Below are 12,480 nucleotides of genomic sequence, written 5' to 3'. Positions count from 1 at the left end.
TGCTCCACTGGCACAGCTTTTAGTCTTACAAGTCCTGGGACCCTTCCTTCAACTCTACGTGGCTTGGATGCTGACTCTAGCTACTTGGGTACCAGACTTGAGAACAACTTAGGCAGTCACCACTGTTGGATCTGGTGGGCTCCCAGTCCCTCCTAGCACTGGCATCACAGCCTTCTTTCCCAGTGTGAGCTCCCAGGATATCCCCTCTTCAAGTCCTGGGATGTTCTGCTTCAATTCATGAAGGCACCCTGGTTCCTGGGTAGTGTAGCACTTCATCTCTGTCTCAAAGAGCCCTACGCTGAGCTGCAGACTGCACTGTGATTAGCCTGTAACTGCTCCCTTTACCATTCCTAGAATTCTCAATGGTTCCTGTCCCCTCTCATCTTGTGTGTTCCTCTAAAGCAGGAATTCTTGTTTAGAAACCCATGCATGTGCTTCAAAAGATCTATGAATCCTTGAAATTATATCCAAAATTGTATGTATGTGATGTGTATAAGAATATTTTTATGAAGAGAAGGTTTATAGTTTTCATAAGAAAAATCAAATGAATTGATGACCTCCAAAAAGTTTTAAAAAAATCTTCTTGGGAACAGTGCAGCAGGACCTTGGTAAGAAATCCCTCCTAAAACACAACCTAGCACAGGGAAGAATGAAATTCACATTCTTTACAGGGTGGTAATGATCTCAGATTCAGGATCTCAGAGGGAAAAGGCTGAAATGACTGTTAGTCTGCAACTATAACTATGATTCCATTCCCTTACTAATCAAAGCCACCCACTGTACAGCACCTTGCCAGCTGGTTAGAAAACTCACCTATCTCCATTTCTATGAAAGCTGCTTCATCTGGTAGGGCCCGAGGGATCACTCCAGGATCACTGAAGCTGGTCCTCAACAGTGTAGCCATGGAGAAAAGGAAGAGCATTGCAGCAAACACAGGGATGGCAGGAGACAGCTGGACAGCCAGATAGCGGCATCTGAAGAAAGCAGGCAATTGAACATTTAGTTATTCCTACCCTATACTGACCTTGAATTGTTACCAGTATGTCAATCTGGTCTCCGCAACAAAATCACAGTACCTTAAGGGCAGGCACCATATTTTTTACTTCTCTTGAATTACTAAAAACTCCTAACATTTGGTTCTGCACATACTAGGCGCTCAACAAATACTTCATTGATTGATGCCACCTATAATATACAGAAGATAGTCTAAGGAACCTCTGCTACCCTCAAGCCCAGTACCTCTCATCAGCCTACTGGGAGCCACATTTCCTCTGTACCTCAGCAAAGGCTCATACCTGTTAAGGTCACGGATGCAACTGAGCCTGGACTGTAAGCACCACAGGTTGCTCTCACTCTGGGAATGTCTAGAACTTTTCGTACCCACTCATCTGGTATTAGGCCTGAGCTCAAGGAGGGGGAAGGAAAAATAAGGACCAGTCATGAAGCAGAGTCCCAGTGTCAGATAGACGGTATGTCCAGCATGCTTGAAGGCCAGTGAAAAGCTTCAGGGCTGCTGACTGACTCTGCAACATCCACTCACTCCTCCTCTTCCTTCCTCAATTAGCTCAGCCAGTAGGTGACTAGTGACCATAAGCAAGGGAATAAGAAAATCGTATCTCCTTAGCCCTCTCAACGTCATGTTTGTTCCCTTCTTTCCCCATGATTCACCTGGAAGGCCATTCCTCTTTCTCTCTGGATATCCCAGCTCTACTCGTCTTTCAGATCCAAAGCCATCAATGCCATCACTGTCATCATCACAGCCACAATTTACGGAGCACACACCATATGAACTAAGCTCTTTAGATGCATTACAGCATTCACTTCTCACACTACATCTATGATAGCTGAAGAATCTGGGATTTAGCGAGGTCTTGCCTCCTCCAAAGGCCTATCCTAAACTGAACTGTTTTTCACTATGTTGACCTCATCTTCCCCAAATGAACTTCATAAGAGCAAGAACCTTGTCTTTTAGGAGTGGGAATGCCTGGGTTTGAATGCTGGCTCTACCAACTCCTGGCTGGGTAACTGAGTTAACTTCACTCTCCTTACCTGTGAAATGAGGATAATAATGACAGTATTTCATAGGGTGGTTGTGTGGCTCAAATGCATGAAAATAAATAAAGTGCTTAGAACTGCCCTTGACACATAGTAAACGCTAAGTTAATGTCAGCTATTAACATTATCATCATGGTTCTCTATCTCCCACAGCCTCATACAAGTATGGAAACAAAGAAGCTATCAATAAATACTTGTCAAGTTGAACTGAATATCAAACCAAATAAATGGGAATACGTGATGAGAGTTATCACTGACCTATTTTTATTCTCCTCCTCCTGAGGCATATTTCCTCCTTCAACATAGATATCTTTTCTTGGAGGCAGACTATAAGTGGATGAGCAAGGACCAGAGGGAGAGTGAAGAAAGTAAGCTAAGGAAAAAGGCTTACCTCATCTGTACGGGGATTAAGCAAGCTGCTGTCCACTCAGAGTACACGTTTAACCCAGGTTGTACCTTCGCTGCAGGTTTGCAACAATCCCCAGAGATCCTCCCCCTGCCTCCCGGTCACACCCATGACTGCATGGAGGGGGAGGGGGCGGGGTGCAAACCAATTGTACTACTAAGCTGAGCAGTTTACCATCAAGGTGAACATACGGAGTCAACTTGCAAAATGATTTCTGTGGCTTTTTTTTGTTTGCCTGCTCATTTGTTTTTTTAACAAAATCCTTGGTCTTAGCTTGTTTTTGTATGATTTTCTTCCTTCTCTTAAAAGCCAAGGGTAGGATCTGACTGACTGAGTTCAGGGTAATGAAGGTCCTTGCATGTCACTAGCTTGTGGATTACCCTCTTTTCCACTGTTCTCCTTCACTGGTACAGCTAATCAAGAAATGAATTCAGAAAAGTCAGCTCCACTTATCGGGGACCCAAAAGAACACAGAAGAATCACGAGGCTCCGTTTCACAAACAAGCCAAATGAAATTACCATACTGACAGAAAACAGCCATCTTCCTCGTCACTGACCATCTCTAAAACCACTCTTGAAAACGAAGAAGTAACGTCTCCAGGATCCAAACTGCCCTAGTCTCCAATGAAAAGCCTTAGAAAAATCAGAGCCATCTGACTGGCCACCAAATGGAGTTTAAACTGTTTTATTAGAGGGAAAAGATACAGACAGAGTAGAAAACACACACACACACACACACACACACACACACAAATGTTGCCCCCATGCACAGAAGGACCAAGCTTAACTAAGTCCCATTTCAACACCTGCTTGTTGACCAGACAAAGAACAACTTAGATTTGAATTACACTACGCCATCAAGGATAAAGGTCTCTGTAATCTCCACACACTATCTTCTGCACCTGCTAAAACAATCCACTCTGTATGTCAACAAGTATATAACAGGCCCATTGTATTGTTCTCCAGAGACAAGGCTACTGGCAGCCAGTTGTCACTAGTGAGTGGGTGTGGCTGGGAAGGCAGATGTGGGACCAGCAGGCCTTTCTACTCCGAATAAGAGGAAATAAGAGAGCCAGCGGCTAAGACCACTGTGAACTACAACCCATCTGTCTGTCTTTAATACCCACCTAGGTCAGTCCCATCATCGCAGTAAGCTACAGATCTGTCTTGCATAGGAATAAGCTATGTGAAGATTTGGTGGTAATTCCCAGTATTGACCTCAAAAGTCAGGAGTATATTCAAACATCACTGATCTGTCCTAGTGAAAGCCTGGATCTGTCACCACAACTATAAGCTGTTTTTGAAACCCCATAGTACTTTCCATCTATATCAATATGAATAATGATATCCATACACTTCTTGAAATAGAACTCTCCTTTGTCTTCAGAGTACCAGGGAGTTAGAAGGTGCTTTTCTCCCTCGTGAATTTTATAAATGCAACCATGTCCCCATTAAGTCTTCATTTCTGCCACCTGAAGAGACATCATCATTTCCAGCCATCCTCTACCAACCTCTTGATCGGCCTCAGGCTTCCAGAGCTGGAGCAGACGACCAGACTCCCAGACTCCCACATGTCTCATGGGCCACATGGTGGTAGTGACCAGCAGTAACCAGCAGTGCCAGGCTGGGCTGGTGTGTCATGTCCCATCCCCCAACCCTAGCACACTAGAGTTCATTGGAGGGACGATGATAATGACACAGACTTCAATTCACATGAGAAAACTCAAAAGAGATTCACGAGTGGAGCTGGTAACAAACCTGACAGATTCCATGGCAGGGCTGCCTCACAGACTGACAGCATGGACTAATGTTCTATACTCTGCTTCTAAGTCTCCCTAATAGCTTTCTTGCTATGTTTTTTGTTGTTGTCCTTTTATCAGTGCAATCAATCAGCCAACAAGTATTTATGGGTCTAACAAATGAAGAACAAGAGAAATAGGAGTTAATTTTAACTAACACATGAAACAGCTAAATAAGACCAATAATCAAGTGTTCGGATGGTGAGTCAGACTCTAAGGACTGTAAGTGGTCAGAGAAGAGCTCTCTTGGGAAGCTGGTGGCTGCTTGAAACTGCTCCCATAGCAGCCATTAAGGGTGGCTTTAAGGAAGAGCTGTGCTTGGAACAGCAGGAATGGCCCAAGGATTAGAGCCCCACAATGACCCTTGATCCCACACCACAGAAATAAGCCTTTGCTATAAGTTCTCCCTGATATGAACGGTTTTCTGTCCTTTTACATACGACCTCCCTCTAGAGCACAGTAAACATGGGGAACCACCCATAAGACTGGTTCGACATTCTTCTGATGACACTCAGAGTCTGCTAAGAGGAAAAAAGTCTTCTCGGACACTAAAAACATAATCTAATATCAGCCTCCAGATTTGATGCTATGTGAAGGTCAGAGGAAAATGCATAACCCTGTTTTGCTCCAGTAGCAATGGGGGAAATTAACCAAACAGGGACATTTTCAATTGTGAGGCAATGAGCCACCTTCTCACTGAGGAAGGCCAAAATCTCTATCCAGGTTGCTAAATTTCAGTTATAATAATAAATTTCACATTTCAATTATAACAAATTTCAAAAATAACAAATAAAAAATTTCAACCATGATATCCTCCTGATCAAGAGCTTAGAACAATCCCCTGCTGCCTATTATATTAAGTCCCCGACTCCTCAGGCCAGTATTCCGAGGCCCTCTTTAACTGGCCTTATCTAATCATTATCATAAGGTTCTTGCCTCCTCCTTGCTCCATTCCAGACACATCCCATTCATTACCCTGAATTCACTAGCCTCTTGCTATTGCAAGAGGCATAAGATGCCTTTTTTTGTTCTTAAACTCAATACTACCTCTGGCATCTCTGAGGAGGAAGATTTAGGATTTCTCTCCCTCAATAAACATCTCAACAGATGTAGGCATGCTAGGGACATCCCTGCTCTTTGTGCTCACATTTCCCAAAATAGATGATCACTATACTCAATTAAGACTCATTCTCAAAAGATGGGAGATGCATTCAGTGGAGACTGACAGTGTGAAACTCATTACCACAATAGGTAGTAGAGGCTGAAAATATACAGATGAATTCTGAATGACAAAACCAGAAAGAATTGTTAAAAGAAAGCACACTGTTCAGGAGACCTAACCCAATCCTTCTCCAGGGGAAAGGCTTTATCAGGAAGTTGAGTTTAAGTACTGTAACAGATTGATATCGAAGAGGTGACTATGCCTTTCTTTTTTTTTTTGGCACATGGGTTTAGTTGCTCCGCGGCATGTGGGATCTTCCTGGAGCTGGGATCAAACTCGTGACCTCTGCATTGGCAGGCGGATTCTTAACCACTGCACCACCTAGGAAGCCCGACTATGCCTTTCTAAAATTGTCTTTGGTTAGCCAAGTCACAGGCAGGATCTTGGGCTAGATAAGCACAAGGCTGAACCTCCACAGAGCAATTCTCAAAAGAATAGCCTCTTGGTTAGAGATCATGATAAAGTCACTTTTTCCTCTTCCTAATCTCACCTAAGGAATTCAGGAACCTGGACCTTGTCACTATAGGCACGGATACTCTGCCATGTCAGTTTGGCTTTGGTCTACCTAGCCCTGGGTCTCCTTAAACCTGGTAACTTTGTTATCGGATTGCCTCTTCTCTTCTGCCTGTCCATGGGGACACGGTGTACCTTTCACCACCATTACCCACAGAATAACATGGTAGGGAGCACACATTGCTTAATTTTTCTCCGAGCTGTCCTCATCCTGGCAGCAGAGACTAGGAGTGGCAACAGTGGTGATATTTCCTTTGTAACACACAAAGCTTACTTTCTAACTTCACACTTAGAGATGGGCTTCCTTGTTCCTGTAAGGCTACCAGAATGCCATGCTGGAATGTTCAGTTTTCCATAAAGATGCCTTTATTTTCTAGGAGCATGGGCTAGGGAGGCCAAAATAACCTAGAGTCAGTCCACTACGGTAACACAAACACTAGCTAGCAAGACCCCAGAATATGCTGGTCCAGCATTCGGCACTATGCACAGCTTTAGTAATCTGCATGTCTTCAGGATTCTGTATTCAAAAGGTAAAAATGAGATGAAAGGTAGTGTCCTATAAAGGCACTGGCTGGCCAATCGATATTTCTGTAGACTTGGTTTCATCACCTACAAAAGGATGGGGACAGTCTCCAAGGCCCCTTCCAGCTCTCTCACTCTATGATTCTGTGAGTCAAGACTGTTACATTTTAAGTGCATCCAGAATGTATCAATTCAGCAACATGTATTGATCACCTACTCTGCTAAGGCCTGGTAAAGGGCACTGTGGGGGCCACAAAGACACAGAAGATAGTCCCTGACATTGAAAGAGCTCAAAGTGTAATAACCACAGAATTCGGAAATATACAAAATGTCACATAATTATATGTTAAGTAACTGGTATGTACAATTAGTCCTGTGAGTGCAGGAATTACTAGAAAACTTTCATGAAGAAAGACTCAAGAAGGGACTTGAAAAAGAGGTAGAATCTGAATAGGCTAGAAGTAGGACAATTACTAAGCAGTGCTACAAAGCTTTTTTTCAGTTCATCCAATTCAATGACTCCTCTGTACATGAGAAGCACTCAGGAGGGTCAGTCCAACAGGGTTTGATAGTGCCTTGATACAATTTCCTCTAGATACAGCACAATGAGACATAAGCACTGATCATAGAAGCAAACTACTTCTACTTCAGGGGTCAAGAGTCACACAATCATTCTTGCCACAAGAGAAGTCTCAGGACCTTGACACCACTAGTGATCTGGTCACAAAGTTAAAAGAGACAGCTAGGAAGCCACTTCCAGAACACAGTGCACTTGGTCCTTTCACCAAGCTTTATAAGGAAGTTGAATTTGACTAAATACCACAATAGCCTTTCAGTACTGGACAGCTCACAGGTTGTCAGTGTCATTCTGCTACAGTGTCCTGACATTGCCCACCAAGCTGCTGGCTATGTGTTCATCACACAAGCTGGACAGGGTTTGGGCAGAAAGGACTGAGAATGGTTCATGTGCTCAAAGCTCACACTTCCTAAATACCTCATCCTAAGAATATATTAGGAAATTCTTTTTTTTTTTTACTAAAATATTTTTTGAAGTATAGTTGACTTACAATGCATTAATTTCTGGTGTACAGCAAAGTGATTCAGCTATATATACATTCTTTTTTTATATATTCTTTTCCATTATGGTTTATCACAGGATATTGAATATAGTTCTCTGTGCTATACAGTAGGACCTTGTTGTTTATCCATTCTATATATAATAGCTTACATCTGCTAACCCTACCCTCCCACTCTATCCCTTCCCCAATCCCCTCCCCTTTGGCAACCACAAGTCTGTTCTCTACATCCCTGAGTCTGTTTCTGTTTCATAGATAGGTTCATTTGTGTCACATTTTAGAGTCCATATATAAGTGATATCATATGGTATTTGTCTTTCTCTTTCTGACTTAGTTCACTTAGTATGATAATCTCTACTTGCAAGGAAATTCTTTTCTTTAAGCATTGTACAATTTACACTCTGTTTCTAAATTCAAATACATTTACTATAGATACAATTACATTTAAAATACAGCTACCTACTGGTAATCTTCTATCCCCTCCTTTTCTCTGTGTGTATCTGAATTTTCCAGACAAACACAAGAGTTATATAGAATTTCAGATTCTCAGAGTTCAAAGAGGCCTAGTGATAATCTAGCCCAATTTCCCATTTGGGGCAGGAATCCACTCTGTGACAGCAGCCCTGAGACATGGCTACCCAGCTTCTTTGGAAACACTTCTAACAATACAGAGCTAACTAGCTCCTGGATGGACCACCTTTTTTCATTTTACGTATTCAACCTACTGTCTGCCCACTGAAAATTACAGGTCCCTCCTTTGAGAAATCTAAACCTGTAAAGGCAAAATCCAAAAATAAAAAGCTGTCCACTGGCACTACTAACACTGCATGTTTTTCATCAAAGGGCGCCCACACGCCTGACCAGATTTCTCAAGCCATCTGGCCAACCCAGAGCTGTGCCACGGGTGGTTATAAATCACCTCGCACTCGTTCCTATGCACCTGCTGCAAGCAGGACCCTGTTACTAAAATGCAGGTCCAGATGTGCCTCAAGATCTGAACTTTCTTTCTCAAGGCCAAAATGCAGCAGCCAGAGGATGTATAGTCTACTCTCCTAGACAATTTAAAGATGAAAAGAGACAGCCCTTTGGCACTGGTGGTTCAGACACCCTCAACTGCCTGAAGGCAGGGGCTAGATCAACTGATTTCCTGAGGTCTCTCTAAGTTCTCATGCTAGCGAAGGAGTCCATAGTCTGCCCCCAAACTCTATCCCTCACCACATGGTTGGTAGTAAATTATAAACCCCAAAGAAAAAGGTTGACCAGAAAGAGACTTCATTTCTCAGAGGCATGCTGGTGTCCTCTGCACAGTCTGTCATTGGTTAGGCTCAAGGCAGCCGCCACCTAGAGTGCCTGTGTGTCTGCATATGACAGACAGATGCACGCGTGCACGTGCGCGCACACACATGCACGCTCACAAACACAGATTCTACCCTTCTCAGTAAAAAAGATTCATTGCCAGGGTCCTCTCCCCTTTGGTCAGATGTAGACTTCCCCATTCCACTGCTCAGCTAACACTTTTACTTCCTTCCCCCCACCCCCTTCTTACACCCTCCCCCAGCCCTACCCTCAAAAATATTTACTCTACCCCAGACAGCTGGAACCCAGGACAGTTTACAAACAACCTCACCCTTCGTATCTGAGGACAAAGCGCACGAAATAACTTGAGGGAAAAAGTCATCTTGATAGAAAAACCCAACCTGCCTCTGTCAAACAGTAACTTGGCTAATTACAAGCTTCAGCCCACAGGCAGTTTTCTTCAGAGGCCTTCAGGGCTGAAGTGGAACAGATCCAAATCAGACTGTCTGGCTCCCAGATACAAGAAGGGCCAAATGCCAGTAGCTCCAAATTTCAAGTTCCCTTGGCCAGTCAAACCAGAGGTTTCCTGGGCCCAGAATTACCAGCTCACTCAGGGTCTGGAAACAAATCTCATCTCTGTTTTGAATGGTTCCAACCACAAAAATTTAACCCTGAGGCGGGGGGGTGGGGGGAGGTGGCGGGGAGGTGGCAAAAAGAGCCAGTGATTCAGCAGAGGAAAGAGCGAGAATGATAGAAAGCAGAGTTCAGCTGCTCTTCCCAAAGGAAGCAAAGCAGGAATAAAGCAAAGAAAACTTGGAGAGATGGGTGAGGACTGGGGAAACATTTTTTTAATGTTATGCATATGCCTGCCTGCCTGCACACGCTCACTTGTACCACACACAAATACACACACACACACACACACACACACACACACACACACACACACAGTCAGCCATGAAACTCAGACTGGAAAGCAGCTAAGAAGCCATCATCAACCTGTCTGATTTTGCCAAATACTTTACAAAGTCAGCAGCAGCAGCAACAGCAACAGAAGTGCCTCTGACAAAGAGGTCCTCTGACCTTACTTTCCTAGACCTGTTAGAAACTAGGTCCCCCTCCTTCCCTTGCTGTTACTCAAGCCAGCTGCAACCATGAAAAAGTCCAGCAAAGCAGCCCCCCCAAAAAATCACTCGATGCACTGGGCAAGACTGAAGCCCTTACAGAAGAAAGACAAAATGAACGCCAAGAGACCAGAGCTCATTTTAATTACCCACAAAGGCTGGCCAAGAAGCCCCCTCCTCCGTCCCATGGCCACGCCCCTTCATGGGAGCTCCATTTCCAGGTCACCGGAGCACACGAACTGTAGCAGGCTCATATTAGGTGCGGCCCACAGTCTACAAGCACAGCTCTTGGCTCCTCAAGGCCTTCCTCATAATACTGTAATCCCAAACCAATGAGCATCGCTCCCATCCCTAGAGCGTACAGCATTCTCAGCATACCCAGGAGTCATGCCACAGTACCCTAAAATCCAACTGGCCACTTCCCTAGAGCAGTGACCTGCACAGACTTCAAACAGTGGCTCTAGTACTAGCTATTACATCACAGAAAAAATAACTCCAAGGCTGGTATCAGGCACACACAGAATAGAGAGTTGTTTATGTCGAGGGATTTTGAGTGAAAGAAAGAGCAACTCACATTTAATAAGCACATATGTGCCACACACGCAGCTAGATGGTGGCACAGCTGAGGCTGGAACCAGTCTGCAGGTTCCCAATTCACTTGGCTTTTCAACTTAACAGCTAGCTGAGAGCTGAGCCCTAAGGAAATAGGACCCAGAATAACAGAATAGGTGAGTATTACGGGGTGGAGTTATGACCACGGGGAGTGCCCCTAGGCTTGGGAGGGGTGGGGAAGAGGCAGTCTGTCACTAAGCATCTAAGGAGACCACTGAAAAGGGGAGGTGAGTGATAAAGACAAACTCTTTTATTTCCCAAGTGTTCCAGGGGTGGACCCAAATCAGTGCTACAAAATTGGTATCAAAGGTCTTGGTCTTTTTAGGAGGCACATACTCTGCTATAAGCTCAAAGCAATGAATTCAGTTAGCATGATCTACAGACACTGCTCAAGAGGACAGTGACAGCCATCCAAGGACTAGCCGCAATCTCCCCAGAAAGAAGGTTCCTCCCCTGGACCCAAGGTAACCATAATCAGGCAACTCTACTCAATGGAAACTCACTCGAAGGCGAAGAAGAGTGTACACGTTCCGAGGATGAGGAAGAGGGTCAAATAGAAGATGCCCTTTTGCCGGGCCATCATGACGCGGCCATCACAGCAGAAGGTGTTCCTGCCTGGGAGTTTCTCCCATTTCCGTGTCACCTTCTTTCTCACCACCATCACAGACATGACTGGAATTCCTGATCCAAAATGGGTTTTGTGATTACAAGAGGGAAGAAGCAAAAGCTGAGCCCAGCTTTGAAATCAAGTTGCCTGCTATTGCTGCCGCTGGGTCAAACATCATCAGAAGTCCAATTCCTGGCCCTAAGAAAAAGCACAAAAAGGAAAAAACAATGAGGCAGGAACAAGAAAATGCAGTTCAGTCTTCCTTTCCCAGAGGCAGAAAGATGAGCACTGCCCAAAGAGGCAGGGGTGAAGAAATGGGAGAGTTTATTTCCAATCTGTCTTTGTCCCCTAAAAGAAGAGAGGGTTAAAGGTTCTCAAAAAGAGAAGGGGGCTAGCATATCTTCTTAAATATACCCCTTTACTTCCAATATAATACTGATGATGTTATTATCATAGAACCTTGGAACTAGAAAGGATTTTATAGATGATAGCCCCAATTACTTTGTTTTGGAAATGTGTAAAGTGAAGACCGAAGAGGGGAAATAACTTCTCCAGAGTCACAAAGCCATGAAGCAAAGTCAAGAAAACAGGTCTGCTGACCTTCAGTCCAGGGCACTTTCCACTATACCATATTTTTCTATAATCATCACAAAGAGGACTCTAAAAATAATAGTAGAGTTTCTGTCCTTAAGGAGCCATTCTCCCCTCCTCCTCTTCTTCATCTTCTTTCTTCAATTAGCCACTCAAATATGAATCACGCCAGGGAACAAGTCATCCTCTGGCAGAGATAGGAGGTTCTGGACACTGTACATAAACCCAGGTTGTATTTACTCAAAACAGATTTCCCCTAATCAAACGCTCCTAACTTCCTGAGTCCGGGAAATGAACCAACCTTGCTGGTCTAGCCTAACATTTGTGGGAATCTTAATGAAACCACATCACAGACCTGTAGGTGAAAGGCTGACTTAAGAGGTTCAGATATGGCTGGGGGAAGGAGGCGAAGAGGACGAGGGATGGCAGCAGTTAAGAAAAGTCATAGGGCTTCCTAGGTGGCGGAGTGGTTGAGAATCCACCTGCCAACGCAGGGGACGTGGGTTCGATCCCTGCTCCAGGAAGATCCCACATGCCACGGAGCAACTAAGCCTGTGCGCCACAACTACTGAGCCTGCGCTTAGAACCCGTAAGCCACAACTATTGAGCCCATGTGCTACAACTACTGAAGCCCACGCGCCTAGAGCCCGTGCTCTG

At 44.4% G+C, this 12,480-nt stretch overlaps 1 protein-coding gene across 3 annotated transcripts in view; it reads right to left on the bottom strand.

Annotated features, from left to right (window-relative positions):
• ZDHHC9 (zinc finger DHHC-type palmitoyltransferase 9) overlaps window positions 1–12,480 on the bottom strand; it is a 31,817-nt gene that overhangs the window by 18,222 nt on the left and 1,115 nt on the right. For 2 of the 3 annotated variants that reach the window (XM_057718799.1, XM_057718798.1), the window contains 2 exons: window positions 11,129–11,430; window positions 814–974 (listed from right to left, as the gene is read on the bottom strand). In XM_057718799.1, the coding sequence (XP_057574782.1) occupies window positions 814–974; window positions 11,129–11,295 (328 nt within the window). In that variant the 5' untranslated portion in view covers window positions 11,296–11,430. Of the gene's footprint in view, window positions 1–813; window positions 975–10,587; window positions 10,708–11,128; window positions 11,431–12,480 lie in introns of those variants that run through there. The other variant, XM_057718800.1, reaches the window with a different exon arrangement.

Source organism: Hippopotamus amphibius, chromosome X, assembly GCF_030028045.1.
Source record: "Hippopotamus amphibius kiboko isolate mHipAmp2 chromosome X, mHipAmp2.hap2, whole genome shotgun sequence".
Classification (NCBI taxonomy): Eukaryota; Metazoa; Chordata; class Mammalia; order Artiodactyla; family Hippopotamidae; genus Hippopotamus; species Hippopotamus amphibius.
This window is presented reverse-complemented; position numbering and strand designations above follow the sequence as displayed.